The sequence below is a fragment of the Rhinolophus sinicus genome, linkage group LG12 (assembly GCF_036562045.2).
Source record: "Rhinolophus sinicus isolate RSC01 linkage group LG12, ASM3656204v1, whole genome shotgun sequence".
NCBI lineage: Eukaryota > Metazoa > Chordata > Mammalia > Chiroptera > Rhinolophidae > Rhinolophus > Rhinolophus sinicus.
The window spans coordinates 58,006,087-58,031,726 of NC_133761.1; the positions used below are offsets into that span (position 1 = coordinate 58,006,087).

Sequence of the window (25,640 nt, forward strand, 5' to 3'; positions counted from 1 at the left end):
TTAGGGAGCAACTTCACATCATTTAGGGCAGAATTTTTCCAGAATGTTTGAAATCGTTTTTGAAGATCCAAAGACACCAGGAGAGAAGCAATTTGCCTATCAGAACTCCTGGGGCCTGACAACTCGAACTATTGGTGTTATGACCATGGTTCATGGGGACAACATGGGCTTAGTATTACCACCCCGTGTCGCCTGTGTTCAGGTAAGGAAACCATTTCTGTTTATCATGCCTTTTATGACATACAAGCCATGTTTACTAAAGGAAATTTCAAGGTGATTTTCTGAATGTCATTCAGGTAGATTTCGCTGATACAGAAACAACCTATATTACAGTCTAGACCTATAGTACATTGTGTAACTGCGTATACCATTTGTGTTCTTGTTTTTTAATCTCAATTTTTTTAGCTACTTTATATAAAATTCTTTTAGAAATCATTTTTTGAAATGATTTATAATGGGTTAAATGAAACATAGGTCAAATGAAAATGCATTTAGCATTGACAAGCAGTGCAGCTAATTGGCAGACATTCTGTGTAGATTAGAAATCACACAAGTTGATTTGTGTTAAGATTTGTAGTCACTAGCAGGTTTTGACTCCTGGACGTTATGTAGTAATGTGACTTCATTACTTCTGTATGCTGTTTCCTTGTATAAATGTGTGACACTGTGCTGGTTCTAGGTGGTGGTTATTCCCTGTGGCATTACCAACGCACTTTCTGCAGAAGACAGAGATGCTCTGATTGCAAAATGCACTGATTATCAAAGGCGGTTACTCAGTGTTAATATTCGAGTTAGAGTTGATTTGCGAGATAACTATTCTCCAGGTTGGAAATTCAATCACTGGGAGCTCAAGGTAAATTCTTCAATTGCATCTTTTACTCCCAATTTGGATTCAGATTTTCTTTATTATTCTATATATACTTTTATAAAACACAAGGCTTTTTCATTACTTTTCTCTATTTTGCTAGTTGTGAGTTCTTCTTCACTGAAACTGAGCAAAGACAGAGTTCAGCGCTTCGTAATAGTGATATCTAAAGTTTATGTATTTTCTAAATTTAAAGTCATTTTTGTGGAAGCTAATTTTTATTATGTTAGAATAAAAATGATCTTGAAGACCTTGTTTATGATTAATAAACTTCATATAGTTTTTACACTAAAATGTTTATACCAGGAATTCGTATAATAAAGAAGTTGTTCAAATAGACTATCAGGATAATGGTACATGGACCCTAATCGCCTTCTTTTTGTGCTCAAGAATAGTAGTTGTATTGCTGGATAGTATCATTAATTTTTCCTGCCTGAGCCATTTGAAAGTAAGATGCTAGCCTGATGCCCCATCACTCTACAAACACATTCTCCTACATCACAGTTCAACCAACGCAATCAGGATGTTAACACTGATACATTACTACCATCTATTCTAGAAATCGTTCAGGTTTTGTGAGTTGTCCCACTAGTGTCCTTCATAGCACAGGATTCTGGTTCAAAAGTATGGGTTGCACACTGTTGTGTCATGAGTAAGTCCAGGAAGTGCCAAGGGATTGCTCAGTGGCTTGAGGTGGCTTTCGCTTCAAGAAGTCTTCTCTTTTTACCCCTGTGGGCCATACGAATGTAATTTTTTCATGTTTGCTGTTATGTGAGAAAAGTTAGGAACTCTGATCTATATATCTACTATCACATTTCTCCATTAAGCGCTTTCTTAGCTTAGAACCACTTAGGAAGTGCATTTTTTCCCCTTAGACTTATGCTTTCTTTTTGGAATAGGTTTCTGTAATATCTCAGGAATTGTACTTGCTTTTTTTATTGTTTGTGTTAGAACTTTGTTTTTTGGATTTTTATGATGTATAGTTGATAAAGCCATGAAATAAGTGTATATTCAGCTAGAGACATGCATGTATCATCTTAACTGCCTTTTTTGTTTTTCAGGGAGTTCCGATTAGACTTGAAGTTGGGCCACGTGATATGAAGAGCTGTCAGTTTGTCGCTGTCAGAAGAGATACTGGAGAAAAGCTGACAGTTGCTGAAAATGAGGCTGAGACCAAACTTCAAGCTATTTTGGAAGATATCCATGTTAATCTTTTCACAAGGTTAGTTCCTTCAAATGGCATGTGTGTGTCATCATCCAACCCCGCTGGACCTCTGAGAGACCAAGAAACTGCCCACCTGGAAGTCATCTTTTCCTTTGAACTCCCATGATTCTTAATTCACCTTCTCTTTGTGTTTTTGACTTGTATCATGATTATTCTTCTAAGTACTTTCTGTTCCCTACTAGGTTTGCAGCAATAGACTGTCAGTCCCATGGACTACTTTGGGTTAATTTCAGCTCCAGGCTTTTCTGACTTATAAATCTGAGGCAATAAGGCATTGATTTCTCACCTGCTGGATACGCATCAGCTGTACCTGGGAAGCTTTTAAAAAATACCAGTGCGTGGGCCCTCCCCAGTGATGTTAATTTAATCGGTCTAGAGTGGGCCTGGCAACTATAGTGTTAACAGGTCAATAGATCATGAGGTGTAGCCAAGGCTAAGAACCTCCTCTTGGGACTGGGGGTGAGGGTGAAGGCGACTCAGGGCTGCCCAGACCTATGGAGAGGGGTCTTGTAGAATCACAGACCCCAACGCAGAGGCACTAGAAAGTCCATAGCGTATGTGTGGCACCTTACGTCTCTCCTACCATCTGAAGCAGAGAGGAAGGCCCACTGCCCCTGGAGATAGAGGCTCAGCCTGGGGGAGGGTAGTGCCTGCCTCTTACTTACTCGTTTATCTTCTAAATCTTATGCCTAACTCATGCTGGGCCTGAGTAAATCTTGCATTTCAGGAGTGAACTAACTGGAGCCTTGGCTTTGGTGCTCGCTTTTGTGTCTTTAAGCAAGTGATTTTGCTTCTCGTGGCTTGCATGCCGTAAAGTGGGAGTGATAGTCACTTGAGGGGTTACTTCTAGGATTTATTTGACCTACAAATCAATCATGTATTTGAAGTTCATCTGACCTCAGAACAGGTAATATTGTCAGAGAGGAAAGATCAGGAAGCTGCCTGTCCTTATTGCCACCATTCAAACGGTGCATTTAGCGCAGTGGTCCTTTTCCAGGGATTCTCTTCAGAGTCACCTGGAAGCTTTGGGAACAGGAATATACCTGAGCCTCACACCTTGCGCTTCTGATTTATTAGTTTTAAGATAGGTTCTCATCATCTGTAGTATTAAAATTCTCTCTGTCTGATTCAGATGCACACCCCTGGTTGGAAAACCACTGCATTAGTGGCTAAAAAGAAGTTTTTTGTTGACATTTTTATTCAGTAAATTTGTTAATATAAATTGCATAAAGGTGTGTTGTTTTCTCCAACTGAAGGCTTGAGCCTGGAAAGTGGCATATTCCTTTCTCTGTATCTCATTGGCTATAACTTAGTTACATGGGCCCATCTCACTACAAAAATGTTGGAAGAAGGGGAAACAGGTTTGGTAGACAGCTAGCTAGCAGTCGCTGGCAGAGTTCCGCTGGTCTTAGTGCTGAGATCTAGAAAAGAAAAATATCCTTTCTCTTCCTTGGTCACACCCATGAGTGGTCCTCATATAATATGTGACCTGGAATGTGGAATAATAGTTATTTCCATTGCTAAATTCTGAGGTTCTTACAAAAGAATTACATAGTATGTGAAAATAACTTGGTAATGTATATTTATGTGCTTTTCCTTATCAAAACATTTTCATGCCTTGGTATTTGATTATCACAGCAATCCTATATGGTATAGTTAGACTTACTTCAGTATTTTTCCACTGTCGTAGAAACTTAGAAAATTAAGAATAGAGAGGTTTAAAAAATAACCCAGGGCTGGCCCGGTGGCTCAGGCGGTTGAAGCTCCGTGCTCCTAACTCCGAAGGCTGCCGGTTTGATTCCCACATGGGCCAGTGGGCTCTCAACCACAAGGTTGCCAGTTCAACTCCTTGAGTCCTGCAAGGGATGGTGGGCTCTGCCCCCTGCAACTAAGATTGAACATGGCATCTTGAGCTGAGCTGCCGCTGAGCTCCTGGATGGCTCAGTTGGTAGGAGCACATCCTCTCAACCACAAGGTTGCTGGTTCAACTCCCGCAAGGGATGGTGGGCTGTTCCCCCTGCAACTAACAATGGCAACTGGACCTGGAGCTGAGCTGTGCCCTCCACAACTAAGACTGAAAGGACAACAACTTGACCTGGAAAAAAGGCCTGGAAGTACACACTGTTCCCCAATAAAAGTCCTGTTCCCCTTCTCCAATAAAAAAAAAATCTTAAAAAAAAAAAAATAATAACCCAGACTCTCATAGGTAGTAAGTGGCATAGCCAGTAATAGAATGTTGGTCAACAGAGATTTAACCATAATAATAAAAGGCCTGTTCAAATATTGCCTGTTCAAATTGAGTTCTTCTGACTTCCAGGTCATTGTTCTTTAAAGTATTCTTTTTTAAAAGAAAAAAAAAAACCTGTCATATTAATAAGAAAAAATATATTCTTTTCAAATTATTTTTTGGTAGGGCTTCTGAAGACCTCAAGACTCACATGGTTGTGGCTAATTCAATAGAAGACTTTCAGAAGGAGCTAGATTCTGGAAAGGTAAGAGACTTGAGAAGTTTGAATTTGAAAATATTTCAGTAAATGGTACTTTAAGTCTCACTGAACTTAATTAAGCATTATATTACTACCTTTTTCAAGGCCAGTCTCACAAAACGATTATATATTACTCAGCATTATATACTCTTCCACTGGTTTTCCTAAAGCATTACAACATTATATCACTTTTGGATAACACTGCGAACGGATTATAGAAAAGATTTTTCTCGTGCTTGATATTCTGGCTAAACAACATTCAGTCTGTACCGCCCCTAATGTTTTCATTACTGAAAATCTTCATTTTGTTTTTTCAGCTTGATGTAAGTTTGTAAAGCAAGCCTTGTTTTAGCTTTAGAAATGTGCCGTGTAGATCCTAACATAAGGTTAAAAGTCCATTTCTTTCAACTCTGACTGTATATTTACCCAGATATTAATTGATTGAACTTTCTGAGTTATAAGGGAAGAGTATTGCTCACAGCTGAGCCTGTTTTTCAGAATGATTGGGTACTTTGGGTTCCTTAAAACTTAAAACATGGATTTTTCTAATTACGTAGTTAATGGCTCTTTAAGATTTTAAATGTGGTATATATTGCAAATGTTCCTAACCAAAACTTTAAATGTTCATAAAGAAGTCCTGATTTGCAAAATTATTAATTACTGGAATGAAATCACTTACGAACTTTAGTATTCTGGTATACCTGTTTGATTATGCAGCCAGCCCTGTGTCTCCACATTATAAATGAGAAAACCATGGGCCAGAGTCTAAATGAATTATCCCAAACTTATACAGAAGCAGACCTGGTACTAGAATTGAGCTTTCTTTTCTGACTAGGTTTAATGCACTTTCCTTTCCTCTGTATCTTTTTTTAAAAATTCATGCTGAGAATATTATGGCAAAGTTTTAATTAATTACGGTCATTACCTCTTAATGCATCTCTTATTGCCTGAGCTGGGTGAATGTTCATCTCTCTGTCTCCCTGATTACTAACTTGTAAAATGAGTACACAATAGATGTTCTCAAAATGCCCTTCATATCCTTAATTCTTCAGCATTTAGCCTTCTGTTATTCTTGGTTTATTGCCTATGTAATCTTCCACCTCTCTGGTTTCTTTAATTTGTCACTTGACTCAAACTACATACTTCTAAGAGAAGATTAGAGGATGGAAAGCCATCTGATGCAGCACATAGTTTTTCTTTCACTATAATTTATTTATGATTATTTTATTTTTGTTCCATCCATTGAATTTTAAAATTTCCTATATTACAGAAATATGGTAGTCACTTTTGCAGTACAGTCTACTAAGGCATTGCGTAAGAATTAATAAATCAATAGAATAAATATCAGTTAATCCATTGCTTTCAAAGAAATGAATCTCAGCAGATATTAGTGGAATCATATCTTTCATTCTAATATTAGATAAGCTACTTCGGGGTTTTCAACATCTATTCCGAAGTAGAATATAGTATTTTAGTTGTATGTCCAAAGTACATAGAGACCTAAGCAAATTTTGTTTCCTGTATTCAGTAGTCAGTTGCGTCATCCATCTCACCTTATGTTGGTCAGCTTAGATGTGTCGACTGGCCATCTAGCAACCTCTGAGGCTACTGTAAATAAAATTGTATTTACTAAGAGGGGAAAAGTTGGAAATGATCTTTGGACCTTGAATGTAGGTGAAAGTTTGATTTGTTTTTTTTACTCTTCCCTGTTAATATAAATTAAAAAAAAAAAAAAAGAATATGATGTGTAGGACTTGATTTCAATAAATTTTCCCAAGGGGATGGTTTTAATGAAATGAAAAAATGTAAATTATTTACATATAATATATATTGTTACTGTTGACATACACACCAATCTGTTGGTCACTATGTTCTTTGAGTACTGATATTTTTTGTCATTAATATTTTCTGATACAGAATACAAGGTGTTATATATTGTAGAAGGTTGTATCTTTTTAAAACACAGATGTAGAAATTATAAAAAATAAAAAGTTAAGAACCTTTCCATGCTGAATAAATAGGCTGAAAATGTATACTGTCCTTTCACATTAATGAACTATATGCATAAATAGAAATGTCAGGTTTTATCATCTAAACTTCACTTTGAAACTAGAAAGAATTAAAACATGTTTTTTTTTTTAACAAAATTATCATTTATGAGTCCAAATACATTTAATAACAACTTAGTTGAATTTTTTTCACATGCTCTACTACCATTTTAAATATTTAAAAATTACTATTTTAGAAATACTTTCTCAAGGCTTAGTAATTTTTTCTAAGACAAAAATAAGACTACTTACTGTAACATTTGTTAACGTTATTAAAAATATAGCTATAAGTATTGTGAGTTAATAAAAGGAAAATTTTCTAAGAAACCAGCTTAAATTTATTACCCAGACATTCTTTGAAATTAAGTCTTAATATTTTTATCATTGCATAGAGACAATGATTAAAGTTTTCCCCCATATTGTCTTTTGTAATGAATTTTAAACAATACTTTTATGAATGTACATTTTGTATCATACTTTTTGTTTGTATAAATGCTAATGATTTACTAAGATTCAATACAGGGAAGTAACTTTGTATTATTTCAGCTCCTATATCTCTAGGTTTGCTTTTGCTTCACTTTTCATTGCATAAATTCTATATTAAAATTTTTCAAAATATTACTACCATCCATTCCTCCTTACTTTCACCCACTCATTCCTTTCGCCTAGGATTTGCCTACCAATTTATCACCTCCTTTTTACCCTAAGGCAGGTTATCAAAATAATAGTTAGGCTAACACATTTTACTGAATGAACGTAAGAGACGTAGATAACGCTTCCTTGTGTTGCAGTAATGTTCACCTGAGGAATTATTGTTTTTTTATAATTTCTTAATTTCTACTTACTTTCACATTATTCTTAGAAAAGACTTTGGAAACCTGTTTAACCAAGTCCCAAGTACAGGAAGAGTTTGCAGGAGGGACTCAGTTTGAGCCTGGGCTGTGTGGCTGGGAGCAGTTGATCAGTTGATCAGAGGCTGATGAGGAAGCATTTCTAATGGGGGGGGGGGGATTATTCATGCCTTAGATCTGCCCATTACAGTCACTAAGCTCCAGGAATTTTTTTTTTTTTAATTAAAATTTATTGGGGTGACAATGGTTAGTAAAATTACATAGGTTTCAAGTGTACAATTCTGTGTGTATCACATTGTGTGTTCACCACACAGTCAGTTCTCTTTCCATCACCATATATTTAACCCCATTTATCTTCTTCTACCACCCCTCTCCCTCCCTTGTCCTCTGGTAACCACTAAACTATTATCTGTGTTTGTCTTGTTCCTTTGTTGCTTTCAGTTTTATATCCCACATATCAATGAAGTCATATAGTTTTCGACTTCTTCTGTCTTATTTCCCTTAGCATAATAATCTGAAGATCCATGTCGCAAATGGCACTATTTCATCTCTTCTTATGGCAGAGTAGTATTCCATTGTGTATATATACCACATCTTTATCCAGTTGTCTGTCGAAGGATACTTTGGTGGTTTCCATGTCTTGGCTACCATAAATAAAGCTGCAGTGACCATCGGAGCACATAAATCTTTATGGATAAATGTTTTCAGATTTTTTGGGTAGATACCCAGGAGAAGGATTGCTGGGTCATATGGTAATTCTATTCGTAATTTTTTGAGGAACCTCCACACTGCCTTCCATGGCAGCTGCACCAGTCTGCATTCCCACCAACAGTGTATGAGGGTTCCTTTTTCTCCACAGCCTCTCCAACACTTACTATTATTTGTCTTGTTGATGATAGCCATTCTGACTGGGGTGAGGTGATGTCTCATTGTGGCTTTAATTTGCATTTCTCTGATGATTAGTGATATTGAACATCTTTTCATAGGTCTATTGGTCATCTGTATGTCCTCTTTGGAGAATTATCTATTCAGGTCTTCTGCCCATTTTTTAATTGGATTGTTTGTTTTTATAAGACTGTTACATAAATAAATGTGATTGCAGACATATCTCATTTTGAAGTGGATACGCTATGAAAAGTTTAGGATTCACAACTGGGAAATCTTAGTTGTTTAGTCCACCGTCCACATTTTACAAAAGAAAATTCAGGGCTAGAGATTTTCAAATAGTCAGTGAATTTCAAAATTAGGATATAATCCCAGGTCTCTTGATTCTGCCCATTATACTCTATGGTCTGTATATATAAGAACAATTTTGAAAGGGTTTTTTTCCCAATACAAAATGATGTTTGGCTTTCAGATACCTTTGGACTTTAAAAAGGGTTCACTTCACCTCTAACATGTTAAAAACAGTGAGGCGCATAAGGTGAGGTTTACCTGGGCGTTAGTTGTCCTGTTAACAACACTTTAAAATCAGTTTATTGTTGGTCGTCTCCCCCCATCCTCTTGGTAACCGTTTTGATAGAGCAGGCCGTGGTCCACATGTGAGGTGGAGGCGGCGGGAAAACATCTGGAGTCTGTACCCACGTCTCCTCGCCCTTGGTTCCTTTTCCCAGGCACTATGTTGCAGCCACTTTCTCGGGACATTTAAGTGTCTGTGTTGCAAAGATGTCTGTTGTGTCCTGATGTTTTATGGCGTGTGGGTTTTGAATAGTGGATAGACATTCTTCCCTATCTCTTGCATTTTGGAGCAAAGTTCCTAGCAGGTTTGCAAGGGTACCATGTCCTGAAAAAGATTGGGAGACCTATCCTTTATGCTTATAAGTTTTAATAGAGAACTCAAGTGTTCCTTTCTGTACCATGGAAGGAGTTATAAATACCTTTTCTTATTAGATCGCTCAGATTCCGTTCTGTGGGGAAATTGACTGTGAAGACTGGATCAAGAAGACCACTGCCAGGTAAATATGATTCACTGATAAAATGTGTGAGGCATGGCAGTGAGAAAGAATAGAAATGTGCAGCATATTGAATGGAATTCTTGTTCTTGATTTCAGGGATCAAGATCTTGAACCTGGCGCTCCGTCCATGGGAGCCAAGAGCCTTTGCATCCCCTTCAAGCCACTGTGTGAGCTGCCACCTGGGGCCAGATGTGTCTGTGGCAAGAACCCCGCCAAGTACTACACCTTGTTTGGTCGTAGTTACTAAGGGATAGAACTGCACCCCCATCTCCAGCTCTCCTCACTTTAAAAAAAAAAAAAGATACTAATAATTTCCCCAGCTAGAGACAGTTTTATGATTTTTAAAAAAATAAAAGTTCTAAAAGGAAGTCACATGAGACAAACACCTATTCTTATGCCTAAATTAACAGTGGGAAAAAGACTTTTCTGTAATCTACCCCAGTAATAAATATCATGAATTCATACTGTTTTATGTATTCATTTGTTTCTGAAATACCTGAATTATGTACTACAAGGAAATTCCTACGAAGAGATGAAAATAATTTCTCTTTGTAGGAATTTCCTGAAGCTTCCGATGAGTAGAACTAATCACAGAAAAGCTTGAAGCTGGCTGCTTTAAAGGAATTCACTATTTAAAGGAACTCTACAGTAAGTAATTATGTTAAGGAGGGAATCCTTCACCCAAAATCTACATGTGATAAGTTGGCTTTTTTCTAAATTAAGATTCAGCTAAAAGTTCAAAAATTTCTCAAACATTTAAAAGTGGTGGTGCTCTTCAAGAGGGTGCATAAACCTGAATCCAGACAGTACCTTTAAGAAATGATTACTATTTTACTTGCAGATGACAGCCATTAACTAGACACATGACTAACAGTCACAAAAGTGACTGTGCCTGTTGTTCATTTCAGCAAAAAGAAAACAAATAGGTCAGTATATGTTTTCTAGAATTGGACAATAACAGCAGATCGTTAGTCCTGCTGATGGAGAGGCTTTGAGTCTTGATGAGCAGCAGAACACTCCCTAAAACAATGAAGAGAAGGCATTTTGACTGGAGAGTCTGGACATATCACCTACTTCTATTTGATTCTAGTTATTAGTGTTGGTCATCTATCTTATAACTGGTTTGGGGCTTGTTTTCCTCTTCTTGGCCTCATCTCCTTGAAGTAGTTCTATTTTATGTAGAGGCAAAACCCGGTGATCAAGTGGCCACGGAGACGAAGCGGTGAACAAACTGGCCGAGCATTGTTCGTAAGAGGCCAGTGCCTCTGTGACCCCTGGGACATCATGGCATCTCCCCGGAAATAGCACGTCAGGAATTCTCCTGTACTGGAGATACCTGGAAAATTAAATCCACACTACTCTGTCACACCAGCAGGCTTAAAATTACCTACAAACACATTTCTGATGGCTCAGTAGGTGATGTTAAACCATTGTACTTGTTCAGCTTTACTGGGAAGATTTAAAACTTGGAAGCATCGATAGTACTGAAATGCTATAAAAAGATTTTCCTAAGTCTCATGTAATAGGGATATTTCAAAATAATTTGTGTCACCAAAACCAAATGTGATTAAGAAATACATGTTGAAAGTGAGTTTCTTACCTCCTTCAGCTCTTTACTCAAAGACCATCTCAGTAAATTCTATCCTGATCACTTGTTTTAAAATTACAACTCCACTCCATGCCAACACTGGCCCTCTTCACGTCTCCAAATCGTTCGTATTACCATCTGACATTCAATACACTTCATGACTTATTTTGTTAATTATCTGTCTCCCCCCCCCCCACTTTCATAAAGGTAGGAATTTTTGTCACAGCTGTGTCCCCAGAGCCTAGCACTGTGTTTCACATGTAGGAACTCAGTAAATATTTGTTGCATGTTGAATGAATGAGAAACTCTTAGTGCCACTTGATAACATAACACAATGTGGTGGTATTAGAAGTCTAACTGTTAGGAATATTAACTGAACTAGAGCGTAATCATGAGATGCCAACGAACTTAGGGCTACATCTAAGTTGTCATGATTTAATCAAAGTCAGTGTATTAGTCAGGATTCCCCAGGTAAAGTGACCCAATAGGATGTAGGTGTCCATAGAAATTTATTATAAAGAATTGGCTGAGAAGTCCCAAGGTACTCAGGGCGAGTCAGCAAGCATTGGAGACTCGAGAGCCAGTGGTATAGTTTCAGTCTGAAGGCCCGGAGACACGCTGGAGATGCAGGAAAAGCTAATGTCTCAGTTCAAGACTGAAGGCAGGAAAAAGTCAGGGTCCCAGCTTGAAGACAGCAGGAAAAGCAGGAGGGTCTCCAGGCCTTCCTGATGGGATAAGGTCCCCCCCATACTGGGGAGGGCCATCTGTTTTGTTAGTCTACAGCAGGGGTGTCCAAACTGCGGCCCTTGGGCCAACTGCTGCCGCAATCCATTTTTAATTGGCCTGCAGCAAATTCCAAAAATATATTTAGTTTACTTAAACCAGGTGAGGCAATACGCACTTCACCTCTAGTGAGTGGCCCGGCTGTTTGTGTATTTTACCGCATATGGCCCTTGGTAAAAAATGTTGAAAAAAGTTTGGACACCCCTGGTCTACAGATTCAAGTGTTAATCTCCAAAACACCCTCACAGAAACCCCTCACAATAACATTTAATTAAGTGTCTCTGCACCTGGTAGCCCAGTCAAATTGACCAATAAAGTTAACAATTACAGTCAGACTTTAAATCCAGAAACGATTGGGTGTAGTAATTTCAGTCTATTTCTTTAACGGATTGACCGTAGGCAGGCTACTGAAAACAATAGAGGCCGCTATTGTTTTAGCTATTCGTGAACTAGTAAACCTTTAAGGGTTACGAGTGACAGATAATATTAAAACCAAAATTTCCTTGTATCAGTTAAGTTACTGTAATTTGGCTTTCTTCCTGAAACTAACTGGGGTTATGTCTTTAGCTCCTCCCGTTTAAAGGCGTTTTATCTTTCCTGAGTGTGAGGAATGTTTTTCTTGTCTCATTTTCGAGAACATTTGGCAGTGGGGTGCCTGTTGATTCCAGATCGGTGGGCAAAGCAGTAGAAAAGTCACTGTCGCGTTTCATCTTTGGCTTTCACTTCCTGTAGCTCCGATCCAGAACATTCCCTGTTCCCTGCAGTGAACAGCATAACTTTACATACCAGGTAGACAGGATATGATGGTCTTTGTCAAATGACGTGTCTCATCGGAGCAGTTATTGCACAAACAGTGTGGAACCTGGGACAACAAAAGCCACAAATGAGCCACTCACTGCGTGATTCAGAGTCGCTGAGACTCTGGACTCCTATATTAAACACACAAACAGAAGAAATCCCTCATATTCCATATCTGAAGCCCGTGTCTACCATTTCCACAAGTCCCAGCTCACATGACATCTCTCCTTTAATTGCCCTTTAAACTGTTTTATGGCTTTATAGCAGCCTATAAAAGGTGATTTCCAAATATGACAGGCGCTGAAAGGCTGAGGGGGACGAGTTTTCCAGGAGTTGTAATCACTACATCTGCAGCTACTCCCCTAACGAGCTCTGCCTTCCCCAGCGAGGCAGACGCACCGCCAGAGCGCCAAGCGCCATGGGCCGATACTCCGGAAGGAGCTTCCGTTTAATCTTCATGAGCGTCGTGAGCATCCTCCTGTTCGTGATGGAGCTCGTGATCGCCCACATGGGCAACTCCCTGTCCTTGGCCTCTGATGCGTTCGCCGTCCTTTCCCATGTCCTCTCCATGATCATCGGCTTGTTTGGCCTGAGGGCCAGCAACATCAGACAGCACAGGAAGAGCACTTACGGCTTCCTCCGGGCAGACGTGGTGGGAGCATTTGGCAACTCCATTTTTGCCATGGCCTTGATGTTCAGCATCCTGGTGGAAGCTATCAAAAGGTATTTTAGCCCCCAGAAGACAGAGCTGCCACTGCTCGTTCTCAGTGCTGGAATTATCGGGCTGTTCTTCAATGTTCTCAACTATGTCATCCTGGACTGCTGCTACTGCACAGCGCACAGGCCCCTGGGAGACCCTGAAACAGGTAAATAGCTCCGCAGATGTGGCAGTCAATTTGTGCAGACTCCTGCTGGAAAAGGGGGAGGAGGGGGGCCCCTGATGGTGCTGTCAAGACAGGCCGGATTCATTTGGTCGGCCCCTTGTCCCTGTGACTTCCCAAAAGGTCTTTCTCAAAAGAGTTGCCTTCAGTCGGAAGTGTGAGCTGAAGGCCACTTTCATCTTGGGGGCGGGGGGGTCTTTTTTAATGTTTACTCCTGGGGAGTGAAAAAGTGTTCAGACACCCAGAGAAGGAGGAAAGGCATTAACCGGATTCACAGAGGGAGCAATGTGAAAGTGGACACGGCATTGAAAGCCGTCTTTAGTTAGTTCCTTTTGTTTACCCAGATGTGACATGACTCTTGTTTGAATTTAAAAATAATATTTAGTGTCCCTATCAAGTGTGTTGGAAAAAAATACTGGACTAACCAGTTCACGTCGAGCAAATTGCTGAACAATTGGCGAAGCTGATAAAGAAACTCTTGGGCATATAGTCAAGGAATGTTAAAAAAAAGGAAGAACGAAAAAAAAAGATGGTCTAGTAAATAGTAAACTTCGTTCTCTTTTGGATGAAAATAGTTGTATGTATTTGTTGTATACATCTGTCCTATTTGAGAAAAAGGAGAACCATTTACATGTAATTCTTTAGGGGCACTTAGGAGTGAGTCCCAAACTTACTGGATCATCTGTCAAGAGATGGAATTTTAAATCTTGGAAGAGAACAATAAATCGAAAACAATAAATGCACAAGATAAATTATTAGATGGAACCATGTTTTTTTATTGCCACAAGAGGAATTCTTTTTTTAAAATATGTTAACAGCTTCTGGCACAAGAGAAACTTCCAGTGCTTTTTAGGAGCCCTGTGGCTTGAACAGACCAGGTTCAAATCAGCCACATGGCAGTTCATTAGGCAGTGTACTCACCTATAATGTGGAAATAAGAAGGATGAAATGAGATCCTAAGTGCTTCGCCCGTAACAGGTACTTGGTAAAGAGTAATTAATGCTTTTCTGAAAATCACAATGCAAGTCTTTGAATTATGTGATAATCCAGCATCATTGAATTCTAATGCCTCATCTAGATTTTAAGAAATGTCAAGATTTTCCTTACTGGGTGTTAATCAGTTTTCTTTCCCTAGTAGGGACATTATATACATTCCTCGCCTGGGGAGCCTACGTTTGCAATTTTTATCATGTTCCTCCTGTCTTTGCTACTGCTGTAAATTGTGTCCACTGGGTCCAGTCCTTTCGCCTGTCTCTGTCTAAAATGTCCTATGGGTAGAATGTATGTTATGAGAGCACCTAGAATATGTGTTAAGTATAAAAGGGAATAAACAAGAAACTAGAGTCTGTATCTTTATTTGATTTAAGAAATCAGTTAGGGCCTCATCTTTTTTTAAAAGACCATAGTTAATGTGAGACCCTATGCCTTATTTACATCAGTCAACATCTAAAAATTACTGCTTGAGATTCCATATCATAAAATTCACATCTTTGATAAAAACAAACAAACAAACAAACAAAAAACACACACAAAAAAACCAAGTGTGTGTTTTTACTGCTAAGTATAAATTTCAGGTAAGAAAGCTGACGTCAAACAAATGCTTAGTATGGGCAATGGCAGTGTCTCCATTACTAAGCTCACCATTATGTTTTTAATTCTAATTTTGTCATTACTCTTGACATACACTCATCTGCATATAACAGAAGCAATTTAGGCAAAACTGGGACCCACATGAAAGTGGGTAGACAACCATAGAAATATTTTTTTCAATTGAATTATTATTGGATAGATCTGAGTTGAGCTCTTGTTTGGGAAGCAGAGTTTTCCAATGTTTTCTCCATGCTGAAATAACAAGAGGCTGAAGGCAACTATTTCGCCTTGACCATATGCGTTTCTACTGTCCTAATTCCTGAGTCCTATCTTCTTTTGAAATATTTGATGCTGCATAGTATTCTACTTTAAATAACTAAGTACAGTGATGAGTACTATACACCTATGCCTAATGCTTTAAGATCCATGTTCTGTGGTAACATGTGATTATTTTGGTAGCTTTAATTATTGCTGAATTTTTCCATTAGAAATTTTAGAGTGTTTAAGCCCTCCAATCAATTTTAGGATAACTACTTAGCTTTTAACATTTACATCTCTAGTTATATATTTATCACTTTTACTAAAACATACGTTTGGATATGCTTCCCATCACCTAAATAAGCTTAAATGAAGGAGTAAATATTTGGGTTAGATAGACTGACATTAACCCAATTTCAATTGTCTTCTATTTCAAGAAGAAATGTGATTAATACATACATACTGATATATATATACCAGGAGGTTTAAAATATGAGGGAAACTGATTCTTGACTTCAAAAGATTCAACCTAAATTTAGAATAAAGAATTTCTACATGTCTAGAATCCCAGCTTGAAGCGTAAGAAGTGACTACCAACTAAAGAACTGTGGTAACTCCTGGTTGAGTGGTCAGAATCAGGTAATCTGCCAGTTCGTCTGCGGAATCTATGGCCAGAGAGAAGTTTTTACAGATCTTTCTATGCCCTTGACTTGTACTTGAACTGATGCCTCGCTGTACACTGGCCTTTATTTTTAAAAAAAGGTTAGCAAGCCTTCTGTCCCCTGTGGTTCTGTGGATCTTTTGCTAGTTCTGCTTTTTCTGTCTGGTGTAGGAATTGATACCAGTGATAGTTTGTTGATGTTTGAGATCATAGAAAAGTAAAAAATAAGACCACAAACTTTACATTAAATATTAACAACACAGACTGTATACACAGTGAAAGCTTTAAACACCCCTGGGAGGCATGGAGTAAGTAAGATACGCTGGAGAATCAGACAGACAAGCCAGCAATTCAACAACAACAACAAAAACACCTGAGAGAAAAGAATGTCTGGAAGGTTGAGTTGAGAAGAGGGAGGCTGGAAGCCTTAGATCAACATGTAGGCGGTGAGTCCGCCCCTTGAAAACATGATGGTGGAGCAGGTGTTTGGGGCTGAAGTGAGAGGCAAAATGAAAAAGGAAAAATTACAAGCATGAAAGGAAAAAATGAAACAAAAGAGGTTTAGTCCAAACTTTGGACGGCTATATGTGAGTGTGTTTGGGGAAGAGAGTTATAAATTGTGTTTGAGGAAAGAGTGCGGGGGAAGTAGATTCAGATCCTAGGAAATATGGGGCTCCCACTGCTTTTTTCCTCCAGACTTAGGGATTGAATTTACTTTGTTTACATGTTTTTCTACTTGTTGCTTATTTGATTTGATTTTCCTTGACTCACATTATCTTTTATATTTACGTTTTATTTTGGATCATTTTTCAGGCTTGAGTTTTCTTTCAAATGTAACTACCAGATCTTTCTATGCCCTTGACTTGTACTTGAACTGATGCCTCGCTGTACACTGGCCTTTATTTTAAAAAAAAGGTAATTTTGTGCAGCTCTGTCTAAGACAGACCAGGCTTGCCACGTATCTAATTTATAAATGACAAATTTATATTTGAAATATCTGTTTATTGTTTTTAATTTGTAAACATTTTACAAAATGTCTTTCCTGTGATTTTATTTAAATTCTTTTTGTGTTGAGTCCAAATTGTGCTCATTTTCTCTCCCTATCTGGTAAACACATTGCATCCTTTCCCAGGCAGTAACATGTAAAATATTCCTGCCTATTATAGAGTTTAGAAATTTCCATAACATTCTAGGCTCCAGATTTTTTAGTGGCTCTTTTCCTTCCCAGTCAGCATGAAACAGAGAGAAATAGGGGGGGAAAAAGATGAAAGAAGGAAGGAAGGAAGTAAACAACCTCTTGAATTCCATTTCCATCTCGAGCTCCTGTTTCTGGCGCTGTCTACACTCACTGTCTGAGAGTGGCTCTCTTTCTATCCTGTGCTTCGGGCTGTTGCCCCAGAACTACCAAAGTAGCTTCTGCTCCCAGAACTACCAAAGCCTGGAGTTCTGCTTCCTGAGGTGGCTTCTCTGTCACTCCCACATTGTTTCAGAGTGATGAGTGGCAGCCGTCGCCGGTTTCTGAGCTGAAGCTGTTGTGCATATTCAAAGCTTGTCCCCATGTTCCTATGTCTGCTTTGTGTTCCTTCAGATCCTGTCTTTCCACAGCTTCTGAATGTTTCAGGCCTTGAGGAGCATATCGTCCTGCCAGATGTTTTGTTCGGAAGTTTGGGAGATGCTTCTAGTGTTTTGCCTCCTTTGGTGTTCTTCTCTCAGGAAGGCCCCGTAGAGTTGTTAATGTGTAATGGTTTGTTCCACCTCTTAAAGCTGTTCCCTTTTCCTCTCTATCACATGTAAGGCGGGCGTTTTTGTTGGACTTTTTCCCTCTTACTTGGTCATTGTTTTCTGGGTCAGACATTTGTTTTTCCAGTGTAGGTCTTTTTTCTTACCACAGCGAGAGAAATGAAGTCAGTGTTTTATGGGTCTGCCAAAAGCAACTGTTGTCCAAACAAATCTGGCCAGCTCTCATCTCTCTGAGTTGGATCATCTCACTCGAAAAGCATTTTCCAGCTAACCCAAAAATCTAACCCAGGCCTGCACTCGGACTGTCATAGTCTTGCCTCCATTGCTTTCAGCGTGTCTCATTCTCCCTGGGCCCATCCTGGAGTCCTAACTCTGTTTCTTGACTTGTCCCCACCAGACACAGGTGACCCTGCCATCCACAGTAACTGTTTTGCTTTGAAGCTCACCTAATCTTACCTCAAATATCTATGCTACTCTTCCTAGGCTTCTCCTCTGAACTAGTTCGAATTTAATGGAAGCTTTGCCAGTCTTTACATGGTGGTTTCCTGTCCTGGTTAACGCGTAACAAACCACTACACATTTAGTGGCATAAAACAACAATCATTTCATGAAACTCGGGATTCTGTGGGCTGGAATTTGGCAAGGACACAGAGGGAACAGCCTGTCTGTTCCACCGTGTCTGGGGCCTCAGCTGGGAAGACTCAAAGGCTGGGGGGACATCATGGCGGAGGCTGTATTATCTGCAGGTTCATTCACTCGTGCATCTGGCATGTGGGCAGAAAGCTCTCAATGTCTAGGACTACTGACTGGGCCACTTCCACATGACCTCTCTGTGTGGCTTGGTTTCCTCACACTAGAGTGGTAGCTCAGGGTTCCTGGTATGAGCATTCCATCAAACAAGATAGATGCTTCCATGCCTTTGCTGGCCCAACCGCAGATTGTCTGGATTCCAAGCAGGTGGCAAGATGGAAGGAGTGTCAAACCCGTAGACCCCACTTCTAGATGGAAGGAGCATCAAGGTCCCCTGCGGAAGAACGTGTGGAAAAGGAGACATAGTTGTGGCCATCTTAGGAAAAAGCAATCTGCACGCCTGCCCTCCGGCTACAATTCACATCACTGCCACATCAAAATACACTCCCTGCCCCCCAGAACCCCTGAAGTCTCATCCCCTGGGCATCAGCTTCAGGGCCAGGATCTTGTCCTCTGACTCAGTGCAGCTCCTTGTGTGGTTGTCCCTCCATCTGAAGGTCTGTGAGCGAAAGAAACGAGGGACCTGCTCTCCACACACCCACCATACAAGGGTGAGACAGACGTGGGACAACTGCTATATTCCCCAGTTGCTTCTCTTTCAGACAGTAGTCACAGTTTTATGAGGATGGCTTTCCATAGCTCCCTGGATCTATGGACAGATCTGGTGGTGCTGGGGTGTGTTCCAGATCTCAGTGGGCTATCCGACATCTTGACTTTCTGCCTCTGAAAATTCCCCAGTTCCTAATCTAATCTAATCCAATCCAATCTAATCTAATCTCCTAAGAATATTTAGGTATCTTCCACTGTCTCAGTCTGTCTGTCGTGTCTGAGAGCAAACTACTCTCCCTCTCATTTGCACAGTAAGACAGAAGCATACAGTAAACACCAGTCTTCAAAACTCATGAAGACCTGTTAAAACAGCCCTATACTTATAATAATACCCTTTGTTCTGTGGGCAGAACAGAAGAATTGCCTTCTGTGATCCATCAAAATCACAATATTGCTTGGCTCGAACTTGCTGGAGCCCTAAAACCCAGCAGCTCCTGACCTGGTCTCACGAGAAGACTGTCTCCATGTGTTACTTTGGCCTCTAGATTCTCACCTTTATCCTCAAGGTTCCTGCCAACTCACCAGTATGTTTGGGTTTTGGGGACTAATAAATAACACTCCTTGCTTACTCTCCTGAGTTTGGCAATTGATAGATAAGGTACAGATGCCCATTGAACATAAAATACCAACTTTATTACAGACATTGAGGTATATGGCTTAGATGTGTAACAATAAAGAGTTTTTTTAATAGTTCATCCCAGAATTAAACTCACCCGGTCCCAGACCTCCCTTCACAGGGCAGAGCCTGCCCGCGTTTGTCGCCCTCATGTACAAGCCGACCAGGATTGCAGGTCTCTGTGGAAGGGAAACCTGAAAAAGAAAACCCAAAAGAGGTTAGCTGAACGGGCTCCACTCTTTCTTCCATGCTTACTCATCCGAGCAGTTATCCTGCATCTGGGAAAAGTCGGGAAGTGACACAAAGAGGCACAAAGTGACACAATGAGTGTTACTCCTGTGGAGGTACCCTTGTGGAAATACCCTTGTGGAAGCCTGGGGAATGGAAGAAAAAGTGAGCTGGGAGGCACCAATGTGAATCAGGTAGACTGTCTGCTGGGTCACCTATTGACCTTGATAGGAGGAAGCAGATTTGGGAAAGATGTTCTGAGGTAACGTGTCCACTCTCCAGTCTCCAGACTCCCATGTCTTGGACCCCTCGTCGACCCCTTCCCACACTATTAGCAGATACGGAGTGTCCTGCTCAAAGATGCTCAATGAATAGTGAAGATCCAACATGGGAACTCCTTAGAGATGCTACTGAGAGAAAGTAAAAAAAAGGAACCAGCAAAAAGGCCGATGAAAAACACATGGAAGAAGAATAATTACCCCAGGTAACAGAAGTCGTTTTCAGATAAAACCATGAATAAGACCTGTCAAAACTCAGGGGAAAAAATGGAAGATAAGAAAACATTACAGAAATGAAAACCCAGATTGGAAGCAGTGAGACGGAATAAACACTACCAGATACAACCCATGATATGGAACACAGGCTTGAGAAAAGGACCAAGGAATTTAACTGGAAGGAAGATAATAGATACAACAAACAGTGAAGATACTCCGTATACATACTAGGTGTGTCCTGAGGTGGAAAGCAGACAAACGTACCAGGAAAAATACTCAAAGATAGAACAGAAGAATTTTTTCTGAATTAAAACTATAAAAATCTGCAAATCAAAAGGGAAAATTGATATGGAGCAACTAATGCATACATTATGGAGAAGTTTCTGAAAATCAAGCATAAAGAAAGAAACTCATAGGCACCCAGGCAGAACAAATCTGTCACCTAGAAGGGAACAAATACCAGGAAGGATTCAGATTTCTCCACAGCAATATACAATGCCACAATAAAATGAATCAATGTCTACAAATTCCAAGAGATAAAATTTTATACTCATCTAAGTGTTGTTCATTAATTGTTGGCAACATAAAGACATTATAAAAATAATACATAAAACCCAGGAACCCTTCTTGAAAAAAAACAAAAACCAGTAAATGAAATCCTGTCAACCAAAAGATGAATCAAGATGAATTTAGGAATTTGAAAGCTCTGGTATGAAAAGACTTTTAGCATTAAACCAATTGAAATATATAACTACGGCCAATTCTAGGTATAGGATAGAATGTAAGTGTTTTAGATACTAATGGGAAGAACTTAGGGAAATAATCATTAAATAAAGTTAAATCTTCCCCCTAAAAAAGTATTAAAGAATTTATGGGATAGTGATGTTAGAAACCTAGGGGAAATGAAACTCATACATTTTTTTTTTAATAAAAGGAAAAAAATACAATTGTCTTTATTTGCAGATGATATGATTGTTTAACTTAAAAATACAAGGAAACCTATGAAACAACTATAAGAACTAAGAAATGAACATAGCAGAGTCAGAGGATGGAAGGTTAATATAAAAAATCAATTACATTCTTGTACATTAGCAATAAACAACTGGAAAATAAAATGAAGATAATCTCATGATAAAAGTATAAGTTTGTACAATATTTTTGCATGGCAATTAGGCAGGCTATAAACAACTTTAAATGCCCATACTCTTTGCCTCAGTATTTCTAGTAATTTATACTCCAAAAAGTGAGCAATGATATTTGTACAAGGATACTACAGAGTGTTCACGTACATCACAATTATGACCACAATGATGAAAAAAATGCAAGTGGATAAAAATGGAAACTATTCATCAGTGGACCTGAGGGTTGCTTAAATAACCTATGTACATCTCTATAATGAAATATCATAAGCAAGTAAAAAGAATGAGGCAATCGTATGAGAACCCCCCCACCCTTGGCCTCATAGTTACAACAATAAGAATGCCTTTTATCTGTCTATCTGTACTTTCATTATCTTTTTTTAAAAAAATATATTGGGGTAGCATTGGTTAATAACATTATATAAGTATCAAGTGTACAGTTCTATAATACATCATCTGTATATGGCATTGTGTGCTCACACCCAAAGTCTAGTCTCCTTCTGTCACCATATATTTGACCTCTTTACCCTCTTTAACCTCCTCTACCCCCGCTTTCTCCCCGGTAACCACCATACTCTCGTCTGTGCCTGTGAGTTTGTTTCTCTTGTTTGTTCATTTGTTGCTTTCTGATTTATATCCCACATCTGAGTAAAATCAGATGGTTCTTGCCCTTTTCCGGCTGACTTATTTCACTTAGCATGACACTCTCAGGATCCATCCACGTTGTCACAAATGGCAGTATGTCATCTTTTCTTACGGCTGAGTAGTGTTCCACTGTATGTATGTACCACACCTTCTTTATCCATTGAAGGATACTGGGGTTGTTTCCACGTCTTAGCTACCATAAGTAACGCTGCAGTGTACACAGTTAAGGGACATAGGGTGTACCTTCATTATCTTATTTGATGCTCAGTACATCTCTACATGCTCAACGGAGTATGAGCTTTTTATATGCATTTTACCGATTGGAAAACTAAGCTTCAGAAATGTAGTGACTGGTCCAAGTTGTACAATCATTTAGTGTCAGAGGTCAAGACTCTTAGTTCTCCTGCAGACCCCTATCAATAGTCAATACAACTTCTCTTTTTGTGATGATGAGAAAGTTATGTCTCCCAGTCCGGTTACCTTGATCTGCTCTATTCTTCTGCCACATAATAACAGACGATAAGATCGTGATGAACAAAGAAGGATAGCTATGACAGCTGAGAAGTTGGGAGTTTCAGATTTGTAAAATATTTTATATATTTTTAGATTCATAAAATATTTTATTAATCAATATTTTACATTAGTAATACTTTTTATTAATCAGTAGCTAATTAGCGCTAAGCTAATTAGATTATTTGAACCACGGGGAAATAGATGACCTTCTAAAATATAGGGCAAGTTAAATAACTGTGACGGGGATTCCACAATGTTACCAGAAGTTAACAATAGTTCTGGGAGTGATGATAGAAGCTAAGGAAAGGAGCCACTATTTGCTGATTACCTACTCATACTGGAGGCAGCATGCCAGGCCAGTCACCATGCTATCTCTCCTTTGAATCTCACAACCACTAGTGAAAGAGTGATCTCTACCCCCAGACTATAGATAAGAACATAGATCTCAGAGAAGATAAGTGACTTGCCCAGTTGCTAGTAACTGATAGAGCCACGATTGGATCCTGGAACTGAAACCTACGTGTACATCTCTCCACTACGTAACCCTGAATATTGAAGCAGTGCGTTTGGCAGATAAAGGTAAAGGTATTTACTTGGAGGTTTTTTTTTGAACCTCCCTCCCATAATTATTCCCACAATTTCTTGGGCAAATGGCCTTTCTCATGTTCATATAGTCTAAAAATCACGGTGAATCTAGTGGTGAAGAAATCTGCTGTTTGGGTGAGATTACTTCTGGTATAATTAAAGAACACATGTGAAAGCGCTTTGTAAATTATTAAATGATGATACGGCTTAACTTAGAGCTAAAACTATTGTTAGGTTTACAATCAATATCTAGGGGGAGTTCCCCTGTTTCATGCAACTTCTAGTTCTTTTCACTTCCATCTGAATTGGAAATGGTCCCAAGCTGACTTATTCCTCTTGCTTATGAAGGCAGAGGACTCATCCCCTGAATGCTATCACTAAGTGGTGAGGGATTTTGGATGATAAATATTTCTTACACTCCCAGTGCTGTCTTGAATCCTCTCCCGCTTCCTCCCAATACCCATAGCCCCTTTCAGTTGCTTGTTCTCATTTAACTCTCCCATCTCTCTCCAAACCTCACACACAGGGTTTCCCCAGGAGTGAGTGTCTGGGTGTGCCCTTGTTATCTGGAGATGGTAAGAAGCACACAGACCAACCTCAAATAATGTGGCCTCATTACTGTCAAGTGTATCAACAACCCAAACCTGTCAACCTGGTACAATATAGAAATCAATGTCATTGTTTTATACCGTGCACTCAACAGTTGGGTTCCTACAGGGTCTGACAGTTAAGTTCACAAACTCATCCTAGAAAAAGTGCTACATACCTCATTGCTGAATATCACCATGGTCACCTTCCAAGTACTCCCCTTGGGCAGCTATGCCCCAAGGCCAGCACCTAGTCCACCCTTCAAAGCAATTCTGGAACTCTTTTTCTGGAATGTCCATCAGAGCTGTCGTCATATTATCCTTGATGTCCTGAATGTCATCCAAATGTCTTCCTTTATCTTCAGGTAAAGAAAGAAGTCATTGGGGCCCAGATCAGGTGAGTAGGGAGGGTGTGCCAATGCAGTGATTTGTTTACTGGCTAAAAACTCCCTCACAGACAGTGCCGTGTGAGCTGGTGCATTGTCGTGATGCAAGAGCCATGAATTGTTGGCGAAAAGTTCAGGTCGCCTAACTTTTTCACGTAGCCTATTCAGCATTTCCAAATACTAAACTTGGTTAACTGTTTGTCTAGTTGGTACAAATTCATAATGAATAATCCCTCTGATATCAAAAAAGGTTAGCGACAGCGTTGCAACAAGTTCGCGAAGTTAATTGTCAGACCTTGTAGTCTTCGTATATGTTGAAGTATTATAATTCAAACTATACTTTCTATCTTAGTCTGTTCAGGCTGCTATAACAAAATACCACAGACTGAGTAGCTTATACATAACAGAAATTTATTTCTCACAGTTCTGGAGACTGGAAATCCGAGCTAGGGATGCCAGTATGGTCGGGTGAGAACTCTTTTTCTGGGTTCATAGCCAGAGATTTCTGGTTGTGTCCTCACATGGCAGAAGGGGCTAGAGAGCTCTGAGGGGTCCACTTTATAAGAGTATAAATCCCATTCATGAAGATTCCACTCTCATGACCTAATTACCCTCCAAAGTTCCTACTTCCCAATAGAATCACGTGTGGCGGTTAGGATTTCAACATGAATTTGGGGCCGGGGGTGGGGGGGACACAAACATTCAGATCAAAGCACTTCCCTTCTAGTTGCAGGAACTCAAAAATGTCTTACCTTCTGCCTGTGTCAGTTTCCCTGCTCCTTAGATTAAGTTGCAAGCTGTGGGGAAGAAACTTTCCTCTTCAAGGTTCTTACGGGGGGTCTAATCATCAAATAGACATGAGACAGACGAACAAGAGAAAATGACCAAATTTAACTACATATGGATGGGAACCCCATGTACATGAGACAGTCAGAGGCCCCACATGCATGAGAAGTTCAAGGCCAGAAAGGGACAATGAGGCACATGTGATGTCCTGAGCTAAGGATCACCTTGGGGCTTCAGAGGGGACATGGGTCATAGCAGGCGGATAAGAAGAGCAGCTGTTCAGTAATTAGAAGTGTGCCTTGCCTTGTAGATAGGTCCTGAAAGGTCATAGGTCATCTCTGATAATCTCGGATTCTGGGCAAGGTCCCTAAATCAAATTCTTCCAGGTAGTTAAAGGGGGAGGCAGAAGTTTCTCTTGAGCCCAACAGAGACACATCTTGGGGTGACTTATTCTGAATCCCTACAAAGCAAATCCTTAAATGTATATTTTCCTCTAAAAGTAACCCTTGGGTGAATCCTTTGGTGAAGAGAAATATTTCCCCTTCCTCGACTTGGATTTAGAAAGCAAAGTGG

General features: G+C 39.5%; 2 protein-coding genes and 1 long non-coding RNA gene across 6 annotated transcripts in view; 2 read left to right on the top strand and 1 right to left on the bottom strand.

The window, feature by feature from the left end:
- The window catches only part of EPRS1 (glutamyl-prolyl-tRNA synthetase 1), a 49,699-nt gene extending 39,807 nt beyond the window's left edge, over nt 1–9,892 (top strand). For all 4 annotated transcript variants that reach the window (XM_019742201.2, XM_019742281.2, XM_074317015.1 and 1 more), the window contains 6 exons: nt 5–202; nt 680–853; nt 1,927–2,087; nt 4,504–4,582; nt 9,366–9,430; nt 9,527–9,892. In XM_019742201.2, the coding sequence (XP_019597760.2) occupies nt 5–202; nt 680–853; nt 1,927–2,087; nt 4,504–4,582; nt 9,366–9,430; nt 9,527–9,677 (828 nt within the window). In that variant the 3' untranslated portion in view covers nt 9,678–9,892. The remainder of the gene's footprint in view (nt 1–4; nt 203–679; nt 854–1,926; nt 2,088–4,503; nt 4,583–9,365; nt 9,431–9,526) is intronic.
- A 2,833-nt stretch (nt 9,893–12,725) lies between these two features.
- Nucleotides 12,726–25,640, top strand: part of SLC30A10 (solute carrier family 30 member 10) — a 30,305-nt gene continuing 17,390 nt past the window's right edge. The window contains exon 1 of the mRNA XM_074317016.1: nt 12,726–13,465. Within this exon, the coding sequence (XP_074173117.1) occupies nt 13,018–13,465 (448 nt within the window). The 5' untranslated portion in view covers nt 12,726–13,017. The remainder of the gene's footprint in view (nt 13,466–25,640) is intronic.
- LOC141567929 (uncharacterized) lies at nt 18,286–24,195 on the bottom strand. Its single transcript, XR_012490917.1, has 3 exons — nt 24,075–24,195; nt 19,802–19,898; nt 18,286–18,753 (listed from the first exon to the last, which is right to left on the bottom strand). It is a non-coding gene; the product is annotated as an uncharacterized LOC141567929 (long non-coding RNA).